A 25,339-nucleotide genomic window follows, 5' to 3' on the forward strand; every position below is an offset into this window, starting at 1 on the left:
GACAATGACAAACAGCGCTCCGCAGCCCTTTCCTAGTCAAAGATGAAGTCGGGAAAGGCAGGACACGGTGATGCTAGCTGGAGCAGCGGGCAGGCAGGCAGGGAGATGAGAGGGCGAGACGGCAGTCCCTTTGCAGAGCGCCCAAGACCTGCCGCGAGGGCAGAACCCAGGAGGGTTAGGGGCTCCCGGCTCTCTTCCAAACACCTCAGTCTCCTGCCCCGCGGATCCTCACCGAATCTCCTTCTCACAGCCCCCTCCCCAGGGGAAAGTGCTCAGGCTCCACGTTTACCTGGCTGTTTCTGAGATGGCAGGGATAACAAGGTGTGGCTTCCGCCCTGAGAAGCCAGAGGCAGATACTCCAGGATCCCTGCCATCTCTCTCCTCCACAAGCCCAAACCCCCGCCTCCATTCACTCTGTGGGAGCAGGGATGGGGTTTGGAGAAGCTGAGGGGCTTTTTACAGATCTGGAATTGTCCCTTCCATACATTTGCTCCTATGACTCAAAAGGGATCCCCACAAACCCCTCCCCATTTCCCTTCACACCCTTCACATCACACACACACACACACACACACACACACACACACACGCTGTGTTTGCAGGCAGAAAGATATTTTCAGTTTTCCCTTTGCCTCTGGGAGAGCTAAGACTGGTGGCAGGGGTGAAGAGGATGGTTTGGGGATACGCATCCTGAAGGGTCTGTTCCGGCTGGCCTCGAGACAGTCTGGATTGAGAATAACCAGGGGCTCTGACCTAAGACTTCTAACAACCTGTCAGCTCTTGATCCAGGCCACTATTTATTTTTATTTTTAACAATTTTTGACAATTTATTTTGCTTGCATTTCATTTGCTTAGCAGGACAGAGAGAAGCTAGGTGGGGTGCAATCCGTCACCTGCAGATTCACTCCCCATTGGGCCAGGGCCGGGCCAGGTCAAAGCCTGAGCCCAGAGCTCGATCTGGCTCTTCCACACGGGTGGCAGGGACCCAAATCCTTCAGTCATCACCGGTTGCTTCCAGAAGTCAGCTTGTGAGTGGAGTAGCCAGGCCTCAACCAGAGATGTTCCAATATGGGATGCATGCATCTCAAATGGTGACCTAACCCGTGTGCAAAATGCACCCATCCTAACTTCTCTCTCCTGTGAGCCTGTTTTCTTATCTGGGAAATGGGGAGCTTGGACCAGCTGCTTCATCTTTTCCTTTTCAAACCTAACAGTGTGTGAGCCCGCCTAACTCCCTTGCAAGTTTCAGAGTGTTTGGCCTGTGTCCCCGGAGAACTCATAGGCGATATCTGCCACGTTGCATTCAGCGCTGAGATGTGGGTCTGGCCTTTGTGGCCTCCAAAACTGGATCATGGAAACACTCACGTGTACAAATAAATCCACAATTTATTCAAATAGTCACAAAATGTACTAATTTATTATGAAAATTTTACTGTATACTCAAACTAAAAATTAATGTCTAGCCTGTTTTCTCTCCCTGCAGCCAAATCAGAATTATGTCAGAGTCTAAATGCAAAATAGCATAACTAGGATAGCCATACCTTCAATGGCATCTGGCCATCCCCCAGTGCCAAAGGATCCAGCGAAGTCTTCTTGGCAACTCCCTGTCCTCACTTCCATGCCATGGGCAGCCTTGCCAGCACTCCTGCCTGATTGAAAATCTCCAGCTATAACGCTTTCCAGGATGGTACCTGGAACAGCTTAGCCCATGGGGTAGTCAGGGACTCTCCCTCTCCTAGGTTTTTCTTGTTGACCCTCTTCTGGTTGATCTGTTCCTGATTTAAATGTTAATATTTCAATTAGACTATAGCCAAGTCCTGCTGGGAAGCAGCCATTTCTTCAAGATGACTTCACATACTTCCCATTAATACATGTTAAAACAGAAAATCCTGTAGTCTTAGAAGGAAACCCTTTTAAGTTCTGAGAGAAAATAATTATTTCCCCCGGGTGCTTGTTAACTAGGCCTGTTAGGTCCACAGGTTCTTAGTTCTAGGCCCTTCTCACCTTCTATTTATTCTCTTGATCATGATCATTTCAGGCAAGTTAGTCCTACAATGTTACTATTTAAACACTTGTGGTGGGCCCGGCACGGTAGCCTAATAGCTAAAGTCCTCACCTTGCATGCATTAGGATCCCATATCAGCACTGGTTCCAGTCCTGGCAGCCCCACTTCCTACCTAGTTCCATTCTTGTAGCCTGAGAAAGCAGGACAGCTGAAAGCCTTAGGACCTGTACCCATGTGGGAGGCCCGAAAGAGGCTCCTGGCTTCAGACTGACTCAGCTCCAGTCATTGTGGTCACTTGGGCAGTGAACTAGTGGATGGAAGATCTTCTCTGTCTCTCTTCTCTGTATCTGACTTTCCAATTAAAAAAAAAAAAAAAAAAAAAACAACCCTGCTTGTAGTTCCTGCGTCTCTCCATCTTCCCATGAATCTCTCACCACAGTCTACCTCAACACCGTTGCCAGAGCATCTACTAGGCATGTCAAGCTAGGCCAGCAGTGAGAGCTGAGCCTCCAGCCCGTAGTCTCCCCCCTTTACCTCCATGTTTTAAAGGATTCTGTGCCATGAAGTCAGAGGGGGAGAAGCTATCATCTATGAACACTCCCTAACTGGCTGACCTGTCTGCCTCCAACACCACCCCATTTTAGAGCATTATACATCGTTATTTTCAATCCATTTCTGCTTAGAAACACCAATCCACCCCGTGAACTTCACCTGCGAAACCTGACCCTTCAAGATTAAGTTCAGCTGTCACTTTCTTCCCAGCAAGCTTTCCTGGACTTCCATGCTAAATATTCCTTCATGCTGCCAAAATATTTTTCCAAACAACAATCTGTTACATTACTTTTAATGGCCAAAGTTCAGCCAGGATAAAGCCAGGATCCAAGAAGTCCTCCAGGTCTCCAAAGTGGGTGGCAGGGACCCAAGGACCTAAGGCACCATGTGCTGCCCCCACATGCCAGTTAGCAGGAAGCCAGGTCAGAAGCAGGACAGCTGGGACAAGGGTCACTGGCCGTTAACACCAGTCCCTCCTGCTGCGTATCCTGGGCTCCCACCAGCATGGAGCCTTATGGGCACCAACACAATGCTAAAGGAATGAGAGTGACAAGACATCAAGGCAGGCAGGCTCCAGGCTTGGCTAGTGTAAGAACTAAAGTTGTTTAAAACAAAACAACAACAACAACAAAGATTGAGAAAGGGCCGAGGCCCCTGAATTTGATCTAGTTACTGAAGTCTTTCAGTGCAAAATTCAAATGGGATACAAATTAGCTTTCAAACAACCGAGAATAAACAAAAATAGGAATAAGAAGCAACTACTTATTTACAATGTCTGGTAGTGAAGACCAGGAATTTAACATTTACATTGTCATAATTCCCTTCCTCCTTATACAGTGGCACCTTGCATTAGCTTTTGCTTTATTATTCCACTTTTTAAATCAAAGTGCACAGGCCTGGCATTGTGGCATAATAGGATAAGCCTCTGCCTGTAGTGCCAGGATCCCATATGGACACCATTCAAGTCCTGGCTGCTCCACTTCCAATCCAGCTCCCTGCTAATGCACCTGGGAAAGCACTGGCCTACGGCCATACCACCCTGAACGCACCTGATCTCGTCTCATCTCGGAAAGCACTGGAGGATGACTCAAGTCCTTGGGCCCCTGTACCCACATGGCAGATCTAGAGGAAACTCCTGACTTTAGATCTGCCCAGCTCCAGCCATTGTGGCTAATTGGGGAATGAAACAGCAAATGGAAGATCTGTCTCTGTAACTCTTTCAAATACAAATAAAAAAATAAATTTTTAAATAAATAAAATGTGGGTTCAGCGTGGTATCCTACTGGCTACAGTCCTCGCCTTGCATACACCGGGAATCCCATATGGGTGCCAGTTCTAGTTCCAGCGTCCCCACTTCCCATCCATCTCCCTGCTTGTCGAGGACGCCCTAAAGCCTTGAGACCCTGCATCCATGTGGGAAACCTGGAAAAAGCTTCTTGCTCCTGGCTCCGGATCAGCTCAGCTCCAACAGTTGCTGCCACTTCGGGAGTGAAACAACAAACAGAAGATCTTCATCTCTCTTGCCTTCTCTCTGTAAATCTGACTTTCCGATAGAAATAAATAAATCCTTAAAAAAAGTACACACATATGGATTTCAATTCACACAGATGCCTCACATACATAGATTATACTTACAGTAGACATACTCGCTGCACACACTTTTCTACATCACAAGTTTGTAAACCTCTTCCTCATTCCCTCCTCCGGTCACACAGCAGTCCCTCAGAGTGGATGTATGTTTATTCAACCTGTTACCAATCTCCTCTCACTATACACTGTGCTACAATTAATAGCTTTGTGCATTCTACTTCGTATTTTTGCCAATATATCTCTAGGCATCTTTCTTCTTTTCTCTCTTTAATAATCCTATGCTAGAGACACTGGGATCCTATGGCATGAACTAGAGATAAGCTCTATGTAAAGAAACAACAGCTACTGATTGGAGCGATGGACGGTGCCAGGCCCTGTACTTGTTAGCACATACAAGTTTCTTTGGAGATCTTCCTAATTAAATGCTGGACTCAGAACCCTGACGAAGAAAAGAGAGAAGACAGAACAGGTCAACCAACCATCTCCGCTACGGTGGACTATGTCAATCAGTGGATTTTCCAAAGACCACATAGTGCTTGGAGTGGCAAGATTGACAGCAATTCATAACTGTTGCAATATCAAAACCACTTGAGCAAGAACCTCAGAGCATGCCCTACATCCGGGTCCTGGGGAGGGTGGGAAATTGGGTGGGCCTTCTCCCTTAATACCCCCCTTTAAACATGAAGGTAACAATATGAAAAACATAATAGTATTATCCACTTTCCTGTAGCCCTTGAACCTTCTTACCCTAATTAACTATGTAAAGAATGTTAAAATAAAAATTTTATTAAAAAAAAAAGAAACAACAGCTGCAGCACAGAGTTCAGCCATCCCTCAGCACATCACTGAAGCCTTTAAAGTGTGCTGTGAATACCCATATTCCCACCTCACCATTTCTCTCAATACCCAACATCTTTTCTTGCCAAGGATAACACCACAAAGAATAAACAAGAAGTGCAGGTTTATTTTCCATGTGCATTTGTAAAACAGTTAGGACCAACGTAAAAAAGAAAAAAATGTTCTGTGGGGAAGAAGTTACTTTAAAAAGGGAGGACTCAAAGGGATTAGCTACGGCAGCTCTGACTGGTCCAAAGAGTGGGAAAGGTACTAGAATATAACAGGAAGAAGAAAGGGAATTTATTGAGGAAGAGGGCCCCGAAGTGGGCCTCGAGGGGGAACTGGAGGCCGGGGAGTAGGTCTGGGAGGCGGCAGGGGGCCCCGCTGGTAGCCATAGGGTGGGGGTCTCGGGGGACCAGTGTACCCATGAGGGGGCATCAGCGGAGGAGGTCCACGCATACCATGTGGAGGCATAGGGCCCGGGTGACCTGCAAAAAGGGAAAGACAAATTAATAAAAGTGAGTGACAGGAGATACTTAATGCTGGCAGACCTGTGGCAGGACAATGGGTAACTGACCAAACCCAAGAAATACAAGAAAAGGCATGGCACACTAGGTGTGACAAAGAGCCATAAGAATGCTAGCTGTGCAGAGGAGGGAGGAATCCACAGCCTGCTTACCCATGGGGGATCCAAACGGAGGGCCTCTCGGGGGCATGCCCATTGGAGGTGGTCCAGGATGAGGCATCCCAGGTGGGGGTCGTGGTGGCGGCTGTCCCCCAGAGCCAGGGGGTCCAGCATGGGGGTGTCCTAAGCCATGAGGGCCATGGTGGGCCAGCTGCATCTGAGACATCCCTGTGAAAATAAAAGAGATACAAGGAGAAAGACAAAAATAAAATCATAAAGAGTGCAAAGATGGAAGGAAAAAAGCAGTATGAGAAAAAAAAATGACATCAGGAAGAGGAGGGTGACCCCACTGCAGTACAAAGGAGCCAGTGACCCAGTCAACTCACTCACATCACTGCTCCCTTCCCTGACCAGGCACTGCAACAGTCTAACAACTGAAGTGATTACTGATAGGACACAGCAAGGCAGCAGACATACTGCCCGGGCAAAGAACGTTCCAGTAGGATGAGAAAATGGAAGCAATCAGTCCCAGGCCACAAGATTAGCAGGTGCAAATCACTGATGCGTTAAAGAGCACAGAATGTCTCAGGAAAAGCCTCGGGCATCAGGAGCCACAGCCACGGCAATGCTGCCAAGCAGCAGATCCAGAGAAGTCCTCCGTGCTACCGTGACGCGCCTGGGGCGGGGGTTACTCTTCAGGTAAAGGGGAGCTGCATGAGAGTTCTGAGAAATGGTACCTAATATTTGTTAGAAAAATTTTGTGAAAATGGACTCAAGACAAAATTGGAAGAGATTACCATAACAAGGGCACTGGCAGGTGGAGGCAGATACCAAAAATCTAAATAAGAGTAGGTATAAGCAGTGAGCTGAGAGAATATACACAGCTTGAAGGCTCCTGAATGAAGCAACTGAAAAGTACAAAGACAAAGAAGAGGCAGTGTGACGGCTTAACTGGCTAATCCTCCACATCCAAGTGTTCCTCTCAACTGTCTCCTTCGCCAAGAGCAAGCCAAAAACCATTCTAATGAGAGCAATATGCGAGGCAGGGACAGGTTACTCCAACACCAAGACGAGCTGACAATGAAAGAAACGGACTCTTTCCTTTAGGATCCAGTTATGAACAAAAATGTCTTCTTCATCAAACAACAAAACATACTCTAAGTCCTGGACTGCAAATGAATGTGATTTATAAATGAGATGACTAAGGGTGGAGTACTGATCCAGAAATCTGCAGTGCGTAATAAGAGGAGGAAATGGCACAGAATCACTGCCTCCTGTGATTTGAGGGCCATGGTGAAGGAAAAGAATGCAGTGAAACAAAGTTCTTCACATTAGGACACATATCACTGCATCATATTTATTCACCTCTCTGGATATTTTTATAGCCTTTCATAAAAAATGTTAAAATAGGAAAAAGATAGAAAAGACTAGAAGAACAGGTCTGGGGGATGGGGGGAACCAGCACAGTGGCACAGCACATGGAAGTGCTGATGACTCCAGAGTGTAAGTTCAAGTCCTGAGTACTCCACTTCAACGCCTTACCAATATGCCTGGGAAAGTGTTAGATGATGACAGCCAAACGAGCCACTCAGGTGCAGGCTCCCGGCTCCGGCCTGACCAATGCAGCTACTGAACCAACAAATGAGGATGTCTCATCTTTGTAACTCTGCCTTTCAAAGAAATAATTACATAAATCCTTAAAAAAAAAAGTCTCTCCCTCTCTTTCAAATAAATAAATCTTAATTTTTTTTTCTTTGATGAAAAAAGAATAGGTTTGAAGACACAAAGTGGATCTGGCTACTAAGCAATAGGACTATGGATCCGGACTGTTAGCAACCATCGACTAGACACAGAGCCAGAAGACACCTGAACACTGAAACCGTGGACCAGCAGGTACAGGCAGAAGACTCAGGAACAAAAATCCGTAGACCCACAGAAAGATGAACCTATCAAATTGAAACTGAGGTGTCGGGTGGAGAATCAAATAAAAAACAGATGAAAAGGGAGACAAGAATTTGACAGAAGGCCATGGTAAGTTTCAAACACAGCAGAGGTCAAACAGCCTGAGAAGACAAAGTCTCCCCTACATCTCCCCTTCAGGGCAGAGTCCGAGAGAAGGGAAGCCAAAAAGAGCAAGGACAGGCTACTTTGCAGAAAGCTTTCTAAAAAACAGTGACAGGTATGACAGTCAGTCTTTCCTTTCCCAGCAAGTAACACCTACCTGGATGGGGCATCCCACCCGGCGGGAAGGGGTGAGGGTGTGAGTGTCCGTGTCCTGGATGTCCAGCCCCCGGGGTTCCTGCTGCAGGAGGGCCATGGCCTCCAGCCCCGGGGGGCATTGGTGGAGGGGGCATGGCTGGGGGTATCCCAGGTGGAAGGGCTCCAGGAGGTGGCACAGGGGGTGGGAAAGAGCCAGGAGGAGGCATGCCTAGACAGAAAATAAAAAAATCAATGGCAGTGGGCAGAGAATGCCTTGAAAGAACCTGTCCCCGTTCCCCTGAGGTTGGTTTAGCCAGGGATGCTGGCATCCCCTAAGTGTGTGGGTTCAACCAGCTGCTCCACTTTCCATCCAGCTCCCTGCTAACGAGCCTTAGAAAGCAGCACAGGATGGCCCAAGTCCTTGGGCCTCTGCACCCGTGTGGGAGACCCGGGAAAAGCTCCTGGCTTCAGACCAGTCGAGCTCCAGTCATACGAACCAATGGATGGAAGATCACTCTCTCCCCTCTGACTCTGCCTTTCAAATAAATAAATCTTAAAGAGCTTACCCCAGTTTGACCTCTCTAGGTAGGGTAAGTTCTTTTCCCCTAATACCTATATGCCAAGGTTAAAAGCACTGTTAGACTTGACTCCCCGGAAAAAAACCCCACAGCTTTCTTCCAGCTCTCCGGAAAAACCCAACTGCTTTCTTCCCCACCGCTCCCATCCCCTCCCTCCCTCAGAGTCTTCCCTTTTCCGGTTCTCTTTAGCTCTCACTCTACCTCCCCAAACCAGCACATTCAGAACCCAGTCCTTTACCTGGTGGAGGAAGCCCAGATCCCAAGGATGACACGACAGGATTGGGGGCCGAGGGCGGAGGCGGTGCATCTGCAAACAGCTGATGCGGGCGGTCGGCCTGCGAGAGTGGGTTCTGGGCGGCCAGGAGCCGCTCGGCGGCCGAGCCGTGGCGCTCCCCCTTGGAGTCCTTCTTGAAGGCGTAAGACACGGTGATGGGGCGGTTACAGAGGTACTGCCCGTTCATGGCCTCAATGGCTGCATCCGAGGCATCAAATGAAGCGAAATTAATGAAGGCATAACCCTTGGAATTGCCTGTGTCAGGGTCCCGCATAATCTTGGGGGTCTGCAAGATGACCCCGAAGGCGCTGAAAGTATCATACAGTAGCTTCTCGTCAATCTCGGGGTCCAGGTTCCCGATGAAAATGTTGGCCCCCACGTCCAGGTTTTTGTTGTGCGCGGAGGCCTTGTTCACGCGTATCGGCTTCCCGTAGAGCTTGATCATGTTCATGATCTTAATGGCGTAGTCGGCGTCTTCCTCACTCAGGAATTCCACAAAGCCATAGCCTAGGCGAGAAGAGAAGCAGGAGGGAAGCTGTTCAAAACCAGCCGCCCATCGCGAAGAGCGGGAGAGAAACGACAGGCCACACAGGCTCCCACAGACAAGGGTTTCGGGGGCCCCGGGGAGAAGGCGCGCCGGGCGGGTACTCACCCTGGTGCTGGCCCGTGACCCTGTCCTTCGGCATGTGGGTGTTGACCACCGGCCCTGCCTGCAGGAACAGCTCCCACAGCAGCGGCTCGCTGACCTTCTCGTCCAGGCCCCCCACGTACACGGTCGCATCTGGGGGAGGTGCGAGGGGTCAGAGGAAGCCCTCCAGTGCCCCCTCTCCGCAGCCCTCGAGGCCCTCCCGAGGCTGAACGCGGCGTTCCGCTGCACCTCGGGTCTCACTCGGGGGGCACAGAGGACTGAGAGAAGCACCCCACCCGCGGGCCTCAGCCTGCGCGCCGCCAACCCGCCCCCAGCGGCCCGGCTCCCGCCCTGGCTCCGGGGAAGCGTGCTCCAGCCTCCCGCCCTGGAGACGTTCCCGGCCTTAGCTGAGGTTTCCCACCCGCCCGGTCCCACTCCCGACTCGTCTCCCGCCTCAGTCACCCTGGTTGCGCTCCGAGATCGGCCCGGCAGCCATGGCGAAAAAGAGCCCGCCGTCTCCCAGCAGCAGCTCCGCCCTCCGACCTCAGTCCCGACTTCCACTTCCGGGGCGAAGGCTGACGTGCGCGCCGGGCGGGGCTCTGACGGGGCCGGAGTGGGCCGCGGCCATCTTAGGGGTGTCCGGACCGACGCGGCAGCGGCGTCCGGAAGGGCGGGTGTTTTTGGTCCGGCGCCGCGGTTCCGCAGCCAGCGGGCCTAGCGAGGAGGGCAGGGCGAGCGGGCTCCACCCTCTCGAAGTAGGGCGGCCCGTCCGCCCCCGGGTTCCGGGTGTGTGGCTCTGCGGGTTAGCTGCAGCCTGACCCCCTGAGGCGGTCTCCCCTCGGGCGGCCCAGGGTTCGAGCCGCGGCTGGCCGGTGATAGCTACGGACGCGCGCCAGGGAGGCTGCGGGAGAGAGCTACCCCCCAACACACACACGCACGAGGCTGCGGGAGAGAGCTGCCCCCAACACACACACACACACACGAGGCTGCGGGAGAGAGCTGCCCCCAACACACACACACACACACACACACACACGAGGCTGCGGGAGAGAGCTGCCCCCAACACACACACACACACACACACGCACACGCTCCCGGTGGCCCCAGCTGGTAAGCTGAGCAGATCTGAAGAAGCCAGGAGCTTCTTCCGGTTCTCCCACGCAGGTGCAAGGCTTTGGGCCATCCTCGACTGCTTTCCCAGGCCACAAGCAGGGAGCTGAATGGGAAGTGGGGCTGCCGGGACGCAAACTGATACCCATATGGGATCCTGGCACGTGCAAGGTGAGGACTTTAGCCACTAGGCTACCACGCTGGGCCAATGTCTCATGTATTATATAGCCAGAGAGTCTTTTTATGACCTAAAAAAAGGGGTCTTCAGGAATTCCTCAACCTAAGGAACTTGCTTGGCTTCCTGCTGCCTGTTGGCCTGGGCTTGAGGTAATATCTGAGTGGGAGTTTGAGCAGAACCTGAGCTCCCAGGCCGACCCAGCTCCAACCCAAGAGATAGTCTGGCCCTGGCAGAATGTTTCGGCCTCATCTGCTCCTAAGTGGGAGATGGGAGAATTCTCTAAAACACCATATGGCCCATATCCATTCTTCTTTTAGAAATAGTGTGGTGGAGGCCTTTCCGTAAGTCTTTGCTATTTAGGATCCTTCATCCAAACCCAAGAATCAGTGCTACCAAAATGTATAAATATTGTGCTTTAATGAATTTAAATAGAAATGCCACTACAAAAATTTTACAGTTAGAGGAATGGGTGTGTTGCATACCCACTCTATCTCCAAAAGATCCTATCTGGAATGAAATAGAGGTTGGAATTAAATAAGCAGCAAGTCAGAGTGAGAATGAGGTCTTAAGGCTGTATAGTTGGAACTAATGAACAGCATCTCTGGGGGAAGACTTGACAGCTGGCTATCTATAAAGCAATTATATTGTGGAGTGTTAGGTTTATCTTCAGGACCCAAATGAAAGACAGGATACGAATTGAAGATTAGCACCACCGTCTGCAACAAACTCAGGTCTACTGAGTTTATCCAAGAGCTGGAGTGTGAAAGCAACAAGGCCATCCGTATACAAAACACTTAAGTATTAGAACCCTTCCTCCATCCAGACATCTCTGCTCTGCCTTTGGGAATGCCAGCAATTTCAACACGAATGGGAGAGAATGGTATTTGGATCCAGCTTCTTGGAGTGATCATCAGGAAATGTTCTTGGTGTCCATTTCTTTAACAGGTCCTGAAGATGGGCTAGCTCATCTTGGAGGCCAGAGATTGTGAGAGCTGAGTGGCCCACCTGGGAGGGATGCAGATAGGGGCAGAGAAGCACATTATTGCAGCTCTAGCCCTCTATAAAATCTGCCCACTCTTTCTGATGTCTCTTTCCTCCTTCTAAATGCGCCCTAAATGAGACTTAATATAAGCTTCTAGCAGTTTCCCCCAATGGTACTTCACTTCCCAGCCCTCCCAGCCCCTGCCTGTTCAGTTGTCATGCCCCTTCTCCCACTCCCAGTCCCTGTATTCTCACCTGGGCCTCAGGCCTGCCCCTCAGGTAGCAGCGTCTCCAGAGCCTGATCTGGGGTCCCAGAGAGCCTGGCAGCAGCAGTCCCGGAGGTAAAGGGTAAACTCCCCAGTGTGAGGGGAGCCCCCACTCTTGGTCAGCCAGGCTTTCGGAGGAAACGGCAGATCGGGGGAGCCAACGGGAAGAGACTGCCAGCAGAGAGGGACTCTCCCGCCAGGGACAGAGCTGGTGCAGGGGGCTCAGGGACCCTTTAGAAAACAGCCACACGGAACTGGGAGGTCCAGGAGTCAGGAAGCTTGGCTAAAGGGGAAAGGGAAATTAATTGGCAACTGACAAATCAGACTACCTCAGCCTGGGACCTATAGATTGCACTAAAAACCAGAGCCACAAGTCTGCCCCTTAGGACTCTCATTAGGCTTCAACTAGGGCTCAGGACAAATTAAAGTTGATTTAAGGCAACTTATGAAATGTACACACATGAAGGAAAGACCAATAAACTTAAATAAATATAGATGATAACCCTCTGTGCTATTTCTAAGACACTGTCTTTCCGGAAAAGTCAGACTCGAGTGACAGCTGTAGGAGAAAAGTGAGGTAACTTCGCATGTCTCCGCTTCTCATATAGCAGCATAAGCCTGTGGAAAAAAGGATCGATGAAGTCAGATATCTCACCTGTTGTCTAGGAAACCAAGAATCAGGCCCGTGCTTTGGGTTATAGCCTGGATTGTGGAACTGTAGTATTTGTTCATTACTGTAGCGTAAATCCCAGTCCCAGACAGACAGTTGCAGGTTCAGGGAACTCCCAGCTGGAGGCTGGGCTTGTGTGTAGGAGTTAAACTGGACAGAGGAAGCAAGAAAAGTATGATTAGTAAAAAAAAATAATTCTCCCTACTCTAGAGACAAAGCATGAAGTTCTAACCTCTTATCCTGGGAATCACTTCTCATGAAATATATTGGGACTAAACTTCAAAAGTTGTTCTCAACAAGAAAAAAAGAGGGGGACCAGCACGGTAGCCTAGTGACTAAAGTCCTTTCCTTGCATGTACCCAGATCCCATGTAGGTGCTGGTTCTTGTCCCAACTGCTCCACTTTGATTCTAGCTCCCTTCTGAAGGACTGCCCAAAGCCTTGGGACCCTGCATCCATGTGGGAAATCCAAAAGAAGTTCCTGGCTCCTAGCCTTGAATTAGCTCAGCTCTGGCCATTACGGCCACTTAGGGAGTGAACCAGTGGATGGAAGATCTTTCTCTGTGTCTCTCATTCTCTCTGCAATTCTGAATTTACCATATAAATAAATAAATCTTAAAAAAAAAAAAAAGAGGACAAATGAAAAATGGAGGCCACTGACCTGTGCACCCTGCTTTCCACGCTCCCAGGGAGTATTTCTCAGGAAAGTAAGGGTGTCAGGAACCCTGACACTGTCATGAAGAGCAAGAAGGAAGAACTCCGAGAATTCAAACTCAGCTGGAAACTGCTGGAGGAGCTGCCAGACACAGTCAAGGAAGAGGAGAAACACTGGAGCCTGGGAAGGGAAAAGAAGAGATTGGAAGCACGGTAGGGGACCGTAAGAGGGAGGAAGGCAACATGTTGGAGGATGGGGGGTACAGGAATGAGGGGGGCACAGGAATGATTGATGTTAAGAAGGTCAAGAGATGAAAATACGAACTGAGACTACAGGGTGTTATGAGCTCCATGCATGCTAGTCCCTCGAGCTTAACCAACCTCAGGACCATTGGGAGGCAGTTTACTCCCAGTGGATTCCCCTGTCTAATCCTCTCATCCCCTTAACTCTTTGGTAATACTCCCCTACAACACCTAAAACACTTCTAAATTATTCTCACCTCATCGTTGGCCCCGGTTCCTCCAAGCCGGGTCAAGAAGGGGTGTCCAGCTGCCACCCACTCTCGCTGGACTAGTGATTGGAAGCCAAACAGTGTTCGGGCTTCAGGGGCTGCAAGCAGCTGGACGAGTGAAGAGAGGAGGCCATTGAGATCACGATCACCGCGCTCTGGGTGATAAAGAGGAAGAAGAGATGGAAGAAAGAAGGAAGGTCCAAGAAGCTAGGACAAGAGGGAGGGAGAAAAAGGACACATGGTAAGAAGTGAGAGCACAGAGGGATAAGTTTGGAGAGGTAGGATTGAGAGGGCACATAAAAGTGAAGAGAAAACAATGATCTTGAATGATTCGCTTCATAGACATCCTGAATAGAAATCCCCAGTTTCACACACGTGAGACAACCACAGTGGCCAGATCAATTTGTCTGTTGTTCTTCCCAACCCCACCCCAACCCACCCCAGTACTGATGCACTGATGGAAGGATGGGCCCAGAAGAGTTGAGACCACCATCATGTTGGGGTCCATAAGCAATAGTGTGAAAGCAAAGGTAGCACTGAAAGATGAGAACTGGAGCTCATGAGCAGGAAAGGAAAAGGAAACTGGAAAGGAAGATGCTAGCACTAGAAGGGGAAAGGAAGCCAAGGGTCTCTCTGCATGACCACAGCCAGTCAAGTGGGTAAAAGAAAAAGAAAAGGAATGGAAGAGGCTGACCCAAAGAACTCACCTTGAAGTACTACAGAACGAACCCTGGATGTCACTAAGACTGAGATGTCACTGGCCTTACGAAGACAAGACCTGGAAGGAACAGGTTAGGAAGATGGGGGAACTGATAAACCTAGGTAAAGATAGGAACAGGCAATGGGATGGAGGCAGACTGCAAAATCCTGCCCCTGCTTCCAAGAACTAGTAAATGACAGCTTTCTGGGGGAACCAAGACGACATATTGGAAGGCTATTCAAGAATCCAAGTAAATAGAAAGTTGGAAAAGGTTGAATCATAAATTAAGAAGTGGGGAATACCTGACATAGTCCAACCATCGTGTTCCCTCCAGGGCTGACAGCCATTTATCCTCAGCTACAGATGAATCTGACAGCAAATAGAGGGATAAGAAGGGCAAAAAGATGAAAATGCAAGATTCAGGTCTACAGCTACATGGGTAAAAAATAAGTTGGGTAGGAGGCAGGTGTTGTGCTCAACAAATTAAACTGCTGCTTGCATTCAGTATACAAGCACTGGTTTGTTTGCCAGATAACTCTGCTTTGGATCCAGTTTCCTGGTAATGTACCTGGTAAGGCATCAGATGATGGCCCAAGCGCTTGGATCTCTGCCATCAACATGGGAGACTCAGACAGAGCACAAGGCTCTTTGTTTTGTCCCGGCATTTGAGGAGTGAATAAGACATCCCTCTTCCTCCCCTTTCACCCTTCTCTCCCTATCCCTGCCTTTAACATATTTAAAATATAACAACAAGTAAATAAATAACTCATGTGGGGGTTGCCTAGCACTGAGAGTAGGAATGAAAAGTAACTGTAACTGGCCATGACATTTCCAAGATTTAAATTGTGATGATTATACAACACTGTAAATATAATTCATTGAGGGCCCGGCGTGGTAGCTCAATGGCCAAAGTCCTTGCCTTGCATGTGCCAGGATCCCATATGGGCGCCGGTTCTAATCCCGGCAGCTCTGCTTCCCATCCTGCTCCCCGCTTGTGGCCTGGGAAAGCAGTCGAGGACGGCCCAAAGCCTTGGGACCCTGCACCCAAGTGGGAGACCTGGAGGAGGTTCCTGGCTTTGGATTGGCGCAGCTCCGGCTATTATGGCCACTTGGAGAGTGAATCACCAGATGGAAGATCTTCCTCTCTGTCTCTCCTCCTCTCTATGTATCTGACTTTGCAATAAAAAAAAAAAGTCATATATATATATATATATATACATATAACTCATTGAATTATACACTAAAGCAAGGTGAAAAATGAATTTTGTGGAATGTGTACTATAGCCCAAGTCATTAAAAAAAAAAAAAAAACTAAGTTTGGGCCAAGAAGACAGAGTCAGTGAGTCCAGGAGGAAATGGGAGTTGAACAGAAAGCTAAGGGTCATTGGGCTGAAAAGTAACTCATACACAGCAGGCAAAAGGGCAAACCAGGCCAGGATCAGCAGGTGAGGGCTGTGGTGAGGGGCGGGCATCGGAGCTCAGTCTCACCAGGCACGCAGAGGGCCCTGAGTCTCAAGTGGGCCAGCTGGATATCTGCGAGGCTAGGCAGCTCATCCGTGGTGTCTACCAAAACAACGTCAGAATGGCCAGCCTGCAGCATTGACTCCACCGTTCTGCATGGGAGGGAGCCAGAAAATAAGGGCAGAGTCTTCCCTAATCACCTAACTGGTGCCTCCCATCAGACCTTCCCTCACCTGATGTCCTCTTTGTTAGGGTCGCTGGCCATATAGAAGCCTCCACAGCGGAGGAGGTCACTGCCCCCAGGGTGATGCCAGCACAGGCGCTTCAGGCAGATGAACAGATGGTCACTAGAGGAGAAATGCCTGGCCCCGCGCCACCCATGTCCCCACACTACCTTGTGGGGAATATCCCTCCCTCCATGTTGTCCCCTGACCGCTCATGATTCCCTCATGCCCAGTCGTTACCCTTAGCCTCACACTGACCGGTCCACGGCCCTGGTGGAAGTGGCCAAACGCTCTCCTGACCTCACTGTCCAGAACTCGATTAGGGACCAAGAAGTAACGGGGAAGGCTGTAAAATGGAGAGTGATGTCACAGTGTGGCTTGTGGAAACATTCTAATGCAAAGCTGCTCTAGAGCACCCAAGACAAGGGAGCTCAGGCTGGGAGACAAGGGGGACGCCCCAGTAGGCTGGAGTTTGCGGGATGTCCTAGCTGTAAGGGATCTGGGACTGTGGGGAGCTTGGGAGGGTAGCAGGGGTGGGGGTGAACCAGGAGCTCACCTGGTAGCCACATCGAACCTCTCATTGACCGTGGTAACCCTCCAGCCTTTGGCCCCCTGCTGCTTCCGCTCCAACTCCCAGTCTTCTGGTGTCTCCAAGAGAGGAACAGGGGGTTTTTTCGACTCAGAACCCTGGCCTGGAGCAGGTGTGAGGTGCCAAGGGAGCAGTAAAAAAATGAAAGAAGGCTTCTCAGCTCATGTGTCTTCAACCAGCCTCTGTCTCCTCCCTCCCCCCACCACAGAGCTCCCCCTAGAGCACCCTCACTCACAAGCCTTGCGCAGTGTTATCCCCAAACATTGTTGGCCTTGACTGCTCTGAGCTCTGGCTTGAACGATGGCCATGGTCACCTGTGGAGGAAAGGCCATTGCATTCATTCGGTTCAGACTGAAGTGAAAGAAAGGAATGGAGCCTGTCAACAAAAAGCTTGGAGCTAGAGAAGGTGGGGAGGGGCGGCGTAAGTGGTAACTGGACTGGGGTCAGGAGAACAAATCGGGAACCACCAACTCTGAGGGGAATTCGAGGAGGGATAGAGTCCAACCCTCCCATGAGGAGGAGGAGGCTCACCCACAGCTGCAGTGTCCATAGCAACAGAGCCAGGCTAGCGTTCAGGCCCCTCCCTGTCACTCTACTGTCATATTTCCCTGTCTTTTCATCTTTCTTTGAGGAAAGCAGCAGGGGGAAGGATGAAAGGGAGCCCTGAGGGTGGGCTTGGGGGACGAGAGAATTGGGAATGGCCAAGGAAAGAGTGTCAAGGTTCTAAGGAAAAGACTAAAGGAGCCTGGGGTTAGCTTACCTGAAAGGCTTGTGGCTCCAGCCCTCCTGCCTCAAAGCCAACTCTGAGCAGCCGGAAGTCTCGGCCATGAATCAGAAGCTCGTCAGGGATGAACTTCAGCTGGGACCCTGGCCGCAGGAGCTGGACTCGGGACCCACCGCTCACTGGAAGCAGTGGGCCCTTGGGTCAGGGTCCCTCCGAGGAACTCTTCCAGCCTATCCCCCAGCCCATCCCCTTCCACCATTGGCAGTTTTCTGAGATGAGGGGGAGAGGAGAAGCTTCCAGCCCCACACCTCCATCCCTCCCTTTAGTGAGCTGTTTCCCCCAACCTTCAGACTCACCAGCATCTAACCGCCCGATGTTGACCAGAGCAAAGTCATATTCACTGCTCAGGGGAGTGTCCTGGAGGTACATGACATGTTACAGACGACTGAGGGTACCCCCGTAGAGATAATCCCCAACCAACATCCCTGCTACATTCACAAGACAGCCCTTAAGCCGTCGTGTTGATCTACTTCCCTCTAGACTCCCCTACTCACGTTGCTCCAGTTGTCTCACCTGATTCCGCTGCCATCCACGGGGCTGGAAGGTGACTCGAAAGTTGGTACAGATCAAAGTTCCAGGCAATTCAGGTTCCAGCCCTTTTCTCAGTCCTGGGGCCCAGGCTAGGATTTGCTCCCCTAGGAAGAGAAAGAGCCAGGTTACTACCAGCTCAGTGCACACCAGCTCCTGAGACAAAAGGGAATATTAAAGTCTCCCTCTAGTGGTTAACATGTGGCCTATCACACTAAACCACCATCTGCAATGCTGGCTGGCATCCCTTATAAGAACTGATTGTTTCCTGGCTGCTGCACTTCTGACCCAGCTCCCTGCTTGTGGCATGGAAAAGCATGGGTCTTTGGGCCCCTGCACCCATGTGGGAGCCCTGCAGAAGCTCTTAACTTTGGTTTGGCCCACTGCTGGCTGTTGCTCTCACTTAGGGAGTGAACCAGAAGATGAAAAACCTCTCTCTCTTTTTCTGTAACTCTCAAAATAAGTTTTTTGTTTTTGTTTTTGTTTTTAAAATCAAAACACTTGGGCCCGGTGGCATGGCCTAGTGGCTAAAGTCCTCGCCTTAAATGCGCCGGGATCCCATGTGGGCGCTGGTTCTAATCCTGGCAGCTCTACTTCCATCCAGCTCCCTGCTTGTGGCTTGGGAAAGCAGTCAAGGATGGCCCAGATCCTTGGGACCCTGCACCCGCGTGGGAGACCAGGAAGAGGTTCCTGGTTCCTGGCTTTGGATCAGCGCAGTTTCAGCCGTTGTGGTTACTTGGGGAGTGAATCATCGGATGGAAGATCTTCCTCTCTGTCTTTCCTCCTCTCTGTATATCTGACTTTGTAATAAAAAAATCTTTAAAAAAATTAAAACACTTTACATAAAGAAAATCTTTCTCTAACCTCAGCACAATGTCAGCTTACGAAGAAATCGAAGTCTCTTACCTCTGTAACAAGAACAGGGCCTGGCATGCAGTAGGTACTCTAATATTTATTACATAAGGAAATGTGGAAAGCACTGAGTAAGAGGGCCACGAAAACCGAGCCGATCCCAAGGACTGAGTTCTAAGGCAGGTGAAGATGGAGGGGGAGTGAGCCTTGGGCAGAAGCACCAGGAGCCAGGCATGAAGGCACAGGTTTGTTTTGGCAGGGGCGCTGGGCGGGGGTGGGGGCGGGGGGGAAGCACACAGAACCAGGCTGGGTGGGGTGCAATCTGGAGGCAGCTCTGAACATCAAAGGTACTGGAAGGGTATGGTTACCTGGGAGGCATCCAGAAGCCAGGCATCCACCCAGCCGACGACTCCGGAGCTCTGGCATCCTGCTGCCCTGCTCAGACTTTGGTCGGGAGAGCTGAAAAGGATGCAGGGTTAATCCTCCAGGCATCCTGACCCCACAGGGCCAGAAGGACCCAGTACCTCCCCAGAGGCCCACACTCAGCCTCTCCGGTGTGATCAGTGTCTGTCTACAGGAGCTCTGGCCTGGGGCCCACAAGCAGTGTAGGGAGGGGCTGGTTAATGGATAATGAGCCTCGAACTTGAGACCCAGAAGGGCAGACCATGCCCTCATCATCCGAAGTTGGTATGACACACACACCCTCCTCCTCCTCCTCCTTCCCCTCCAGATGCTGTTCTTCCCTCCTAGGACCTCCACCTCATCCCCCTCCACACCCTCTGGCCAGCCCCCACCCCTACAATTCCTTCTCCTTACCCCCAGCTCAGGCTCCTCCTTGTGGGGGGCAATGTTGAAACTCTGGCCCCTGCCCCCCCACCACATTGCTCTGGCTCCATCCGGGGGACAGAGCCTTTAAGGGTGGGGGACCTCAAGGATGCTCAGCCCCGGGTGGGGAGAGGCTGAACGCTGAAGTCGAGAAGGCAGCGAGGAAGGGGGGGTGGGGCAGGGCTCGCGAGGCAGGAGCATTTGAGGTACACGAAATACTTTCAGGGGTCTTTTGAAAGGTGTGTCCACCCCAGCCCGAGTAGGCTCCTCGGAAACTTCTTTAGGCGATTCCAGAGGCCGGGAGAGATGCCCAGCCCCTTAAAGGAGAAGACACACAGTTTTGGAGAAGTGGGGAGGAAATGGAGGAGTCTTTAAAAGATGGGGAAAACTGGGGAATTGGGAGATAGACACCCAGACTCCCGTCTCCCTTCCAGGCCCAGAGATAATTCTCTTGTTCTTGGGTATTAGAGCTCGGTGTAAGAGCAGCAGTAACACTGATCAAGCTGGCAGAACTAGTGGACCTTTCCAGAGCAGCTCAGCTTTCTGTTTTCAAAAGGGGTTTTTGGGGAGGTGGGAGTGCTGACAGAGCTCAGGCCTGCCAAGGACCTCCTTTTTGTGAAGGGCAAGCAAAGAAATGGAAATTGGGCCCCTGGGGATTTTTGTCTGCAGAGTTCAGGACCTGGGGAGGGGGCTGTGTAAAGTGTTATTCTTTCCCTCAAGAGCCTTAAAGCCTTAAAGTAGCCTCCTGTGAGGGGCCACGGGGATGTTGTGCAGGATGCAGATTTGTGCACAGGTACGTTTCTGTGCAGGTCTTGGCAGTAGGAGGTCCAAGGAAAAGATCTTTCCAGTTAACCCTGACCCTCACCATCCCCAGATACCACCACGCCAGGTACCTGACTCCACCCCTGCAACCCAGACACCAGATCTCCAAATGAATGATTCATGCTCAGGACCCGCCAGCTAAGGACTGGAACCCAATCCTCAGCCAAAGTGTCCCACCCCCAGCCTTCTCCCTCTGCAACCTAAGAAGCAAAGATGGGCTTTGGGAGGAAGACGCCCAAGAGGAGGGAGGAAGGGAATTGTAGCTAAAGGTGATTTGGGGGCAGCCACGCAAAAATCTATATATAGGCACGAAAAAGACAGGAAACAAAATACAAAGAGTTAACGAGCTGCTGTTTTATTGTTTTCGAGTCTGTACAGAGGCTGCAGTCCTTAGGTGGGGGCCCCAGTTTTCCAACGTGACACAACTGTCTCCCCCTCCCCCGCAGCACGCACACCCTTCCGGCTGCAGCTTTAAAACTTCAGTCTTGGCTGCAACTGTGGAAATAGTGAAGATATTGCGAGACAAGGAGTCGGTCTGAAACAGGAATGCACCTGCTAGGAAGGGAGTCCAGAAGCCCAATTCAAGAAATGCTAAAGGATACCAAGCACCACATCCCATCCCACCTGCCTGCCTTCTACAGGCTTTATGTCCTTGGGAGAAGAAAGTATTCCCAATGTGGTACAATTCTTTTATCCCCACTACTTCTCCCTACCACCCTTCATTCAAGAGCCTCATTCCGTTCTTTAATACTTTGAGGTATGAGAGAGGGGAGAAATACAGAGAAAATGTATCAGAGGAATGAATACCATCTGAGGGATAAAGAAATGAGATCAGCACCTAACTAGGAATGCAGAGGGGGCAGCAGCTGAGGGTTAAATAGCAGGAAGACTACCTCTCACTGCACCCAAACACAGCTAGCAGGTGACTGCAGGAGAGGAAGGGTGGAGAGGCCAGAGACTGCATCAGATTTTTCCATTTCCAGAATCCTGGTCGGCTAGCAGGTTTGTGCCTGGAGTGCAGCTGCTGGGAGGGGCAACTGGAGGAAGGAGGTGGAGCACAGTGACTCACGAGATGAGTCACGCAGCCAGTTATAAGCACAGAAACAGGCCAAGGTCCTTCCCACCCCCACTCTGCTGCCAGCCAGCCCCACCCCCCTGCTCTTTTCTGAAAAGTTGGCCCTTAAGCACGTGGCCTATATTGGAAGGTGGCACGGGCAAGTCTAAATGGAGCCCTCCTAATAAATATCTTGTTAATCAACTTGAGTGGAGGGAACCAAACACCCTGGTTATTTGCAGACTGCTTTCTGCGAAGAGAGAGTCTGCATGACTCACCAACTGCAGTTGAAGGGCCTGGAGGGAGAGAAAAAAAAATGAGGAAAATTTGGAGTGCAGGTGACTGCAGGCCAGGAAGGGGCTTCTAATTCTGTCTCTTCATCCGTGGCTGTGTCTGGGACACTGCCTCCCTGGAGAAGAAGACCGAGTACAGAGGTAGCCAGGTAACTCCAGGACATTCTGAAATGCTGTAGTATTTAGAAAAAAAAAAAAACAAAAAAAAACCTGTGACTAGAACCCTACACTCGTTCAAAGCAGCAGGAACAGCAAGACCCCGCTTGTCAGCAGTCACCCTAGGCCAGCTGCATTCCTCTGGCCTTCTTCTCCCATACAGGGAGTCACTGGAGTCACTGCTGTTTGATTGTTCTGTGGACTTCCCAGCAGGAGAGGGAAAAGACCCCTCTGTTCAAGGACCTGCACAGCACTGCGTTTCACACCATCCCCACTCCTTAAGGAAATCCAACAACTCCTATAAAAATTACTGACAGGGGCAAATGTTGTTCAGTAAGTTAAGCCACCACTTGCCATGTCAGCATCCCAAATTGCAGCACCAGATTGAGTCCCAGATGCTCTGCTTCCAAAGCCAGCTCCCTGTTAATACAACTTGGGAAAGCAGTGGAAGAAGGTCGCAAGTACTTGGGACCCTGATGCCTGCATCAAAGACCAGAATAGTGTCTGACTTCTCCTCATTAGGGACTGGCCCACCCCCAGCTTTTGTGACAATTTGGAGGGTGAATCAGCAGACAGAAACAAGACATTTTTATTACTGTTCCATTTGATAGGTAGAGTGACATAAAGAGGGAGAGGCAGAGAAATCTTCCATCTGCTGGTTCATTTCCCAGGCCAAAGGCAAGAGACAGGTCTCCTGCACCCAGGTCTCCCACATAGGTGGCAGGGGCCCAAGGACTTAAGCCATCCTCTGCTCTTTCACCAGCCACATTAGCAGAGAGCTGGATCAGAAGTGCAGTAGCCAGAACTCACTGTGCCCACATGGGAGGCAACCATCACAGGTGTGGCAGGTTTACTTGCTATGCCACAACGCTGGTTCCTCAGATAATTTTTTTTTGAAATATTTTCCCTTTAATTTCTTGATATAATCATTTTATTTAAAAAATGGCATGAAAAACTTCTTAACCAGCACAGGTTAAGGGAATGAGTTGGAGGCATATCCCACAGCATGTCTGCTTCCTTGCGGATGGGAGAGAGAATGCAAGAAGGGTAGCATCGCTTAAAATCAAAGGGGTCAGAAGCCTGGAACAACCCTGCTGTTAAAGTTCAGTAGGTACCCCAGATGCCCTGGATGAAAGGAACTAAGTGCACTTCAGTTTAAGCCTGAGATGATGTCGTGGTTCATCAAGGGCTACAGGGTTACCCCTTTCACTCATACCCTTTTGCAACTATGAAGGTTTTGTTCATCTTGAGTGCATGTCCCACCCCTCCCCAGCACAGTAACTGCCCGTTTGCCTCTTCTACCACATTACCTTCCCCAAACACCACAAACCCATCCTTGTCCATGTCTTCATTTTCCAGGCATTGTACAACTACCACCTCCTTCCCACCCAACACCTCCCCACAAAAATAAAGCACAACACACTTTAGAATCCCCTAGAAAAACAGCCAGCACCCCAGGGCCCTTCATCCTTAGAAGGGAATTTTCAATGCCTCAATAAAGTTATCTTCCCAAGTGAAAATTTATTTCTTAATAAAAAGCTATAGAACATAAAGCCCTAATTTAGCAATATTCATCCTTAGACTGCTCCCTCCAATTTCCATCTTTTTTTCTTTCTCTGAAAAGAGGGTGAAAAATACTTGGGATTGAATAATTTATAAACAAAAACAAGCATGATACAAAATTTCTGTTTTTGTTCACTTGTCCTCAGATTTTAAAAACAAAAGTATTAACTGGAAAGTCACTAACACATCAAATCCAAACACAGCAGGCAACTGGAGAATTTAAAATTTCCTGGTTTTATTCTCTGGGGAAAACCTTGGTCTGTTTCCATTCCTACTGGTTCAGGCCAGCGTCCTAAGATACAAGAAGTCTACGGGAAAGCCAGAATTGTGCAAGTTTGGGGTGCAGTTTGAGAGCCTGTTGGGAGGGGCATGTGAGGAGCCCATGTATGATGGCCTCACTAGTCTTGTTCAATCCCCAGAACCAGGGACCGGACTAGGGCGAGGTGAGCAAAGCACTCACCTTGCACATGTCATTTAACTGGAGACCAGAACCCCAGTCCCCAAGATGAACATTATTTTAATACAATATTGTAGAAGAGTAGATTATGGCAAACAAATCTATGATGAACAATAAATCAACAACTCACAGAAAGATAGAATTTATTCCTATATTGGTTCAATTCTGATTCACTCATCGTGGTCCTGTCAGATTCTGCCTTTGATTTTGATATTTTGCTCAACATGGATTTTTGCAGTAACATTTTAAAAACAACACTGCATTAAAAAAAAAAAAAAAAGGACTCATCTGAATTACTGAGTACCCAGCAACATTTTGCACTTAAGGGGAGTGCTTTGTCTCCCAGGTTTTAGTCCTGCCCCAAAACACAAACATCCTTCTTGTGGAGTAGCATTGCTTCCTTAAAACCAATCTATTTTCAAATTAAAGCCTAAGAGTGAATAGGAAATGATCAAACCAGCCTCAGATTTGGAAAGTAGGTGACTTTCAGGCTTGTCCCAAGGACTGTTGCTAACCTGTGAGCAGTTCCAACATGGAGAAAAGGCTTGGTGAGCTTTGTTCCTGAAGGGGAGCGAGGACGGCAACTCTCCCAAGAAGAAGAAGGAATACATGCGAACAAGAGGCCCTTCAACAACCCACTCCCCTCCCTCCACCACGTCTGCCTTGGATCAAATGTGGGAATTCCATTCCATGGGAATGTTATAGGGCTCCTGAACATAAACCTCAAGGGAGAAATCCAAAAGCACAAAAACAACCCCAATTTACACTCTGGACACTTAAGTACACTTATTTTCCTTCTTCATATGCACCCAAGAGTGTATACAATTGCATAGTTGATTCTTACCATCCCCCAACCCTCCCCCCACCCCCCAAAAAAAGAAGAAAAAAGAAAATTGGCCCAGGACAGGTCTTCTGGTTTAAAGCTCTTAGAAACGGCTCTGGCCAGAGCAGAGGCTGGCCAGACTTGTGCTTTGTGCAAAATGCAAAGGCGCTCTCCCTACTGTGTCCACACCCCCACTCCAGTGGCCAAGGACAGCGTGAGGCAGTGGGAGGGAGTGATCCAGGGACAAACCAGCTCACTGGGAGGAATCTGTGATCTGTGGTTAGAGTTCACTAAAATAGATTTCTCTAACTATCTTTTTATAAATTGCCCCTAACCCTCACCCCATGTTTTAACATCAGTCCTAATATCAAAAATATCTCTTCTTACAAAGTATTTTATTATTATTTTAATAAACTAACCACAGATTAAGGTCAACTATGGCTTAACAAAAGAAGCCGGGATGTTAAATTCATTCTCCAAAAGTACAGAGGAAGGAGAAAGAATCACTTAAATAGGAAAAAAAAATTATATATATATTTATATATATAAT

At 49.6% G+C, this 25,339-nt stretch overlaps 2 protein-coding genes across 3 annotated transcripts; both read right to left on the reverse strand.

Annotated features, from left to right (window-relative positions):
* Positions 1 to 5,091: 5,091 nt before the first annotated feature.
* Positions 5,092 to 9,828, reverse strand: SF3B4 (splicing factor 3b subunit 4). Its single transcript, XM_040998906.1, has 6 exons — positions 9,751 to 9,828; positions 9,313 to 9,441; positions 8,625 to 9,167; positions 7,831 to 8,037; positions 5,664 to 5,837; positions 5,092 to 5,472 (listed from the first exon to the last, which is right to left on the reverse strand). Exons 1-6 carry the CDS (start codon positions 9,782 to 9,784, stop codon positions 5,285 to 5,287), a joined length of 1,275 nt encoding a protein of 424 aa, XP_040854840.1. The 5' UTR covers positions 9,785 to 9,828; the 3' UTR covers positions 5,092 to 5,284.
* Positions 9,829 to 11,320: 1,492 nt separating this feature from the next.
* MTMR11 (myotubularin related protein 11) lies at positions 11,321 to 19,710 on the reverse strand. Of its 2 annotated transcripts, none has more exons than XM_040998378.1 (17): positions 19,613 to 19,710; positions 19,165 to 19,240; positions 17,930 to 18,051; positions 17,713 to 17,773; positions 17,393 to 17,535; positions 16,868 to 16,946; positions 16,600 to 16,735; positions 16,302 to 16,389; positions 16,053 to 16,141; positions 15,847 to 15,971; positions 14,661 to 14,727; positions 14,366 to 14,436; positions 13,647 to 13,813; positions 13,154 to 13,327; positions 12,479 to 12,643; positions 11,813 to 12,106; positions 11,321 to 11,581 (listed from the first exon to the last, which is right to left on the reverse strand). In XM_040998378.1, the coding sequence occupies exons 1-17, from the start codon at positions 19,676 to 19,678 to the stop codon at positions 11,435 to 11,437; spliced, it is 2,070 nt and encodes a 689-aa protein (XP_040854312.1). In that variant the 5' UTR covers positions 19,679 to 19,710; the 3' UTR covers positions 11,321 to 11,434. The 2 variants fall into 2 exon arrangements, with proteins under 2 accessions (XP_040854312.1, XP_040854311.1); XM_040998377.1 differs by having other exon boundaries at positions 19,165 to 19,255.
* Between the last annotated feature and the right edge of the window lie 5,629 nt (positions 19,711 to 25,339).

This window comes from Ochotona curzoniae, unplaced genomic scaffold (assembly GCF_017591425.1).
Source record: "Ochotona curzoniae isolate NIBS_2020 unplaced genomic scaffold, NIBS_Ocur_1.0 scaffold_1037, whole genome shotgun sequence".
Classification (NCBI taxonomy): Eukaryota; Metazoa; Chordata; class Mammalia; order Lagomorpha; family Ochotonidae; genus Ochotona; species Ochotona curzoniae.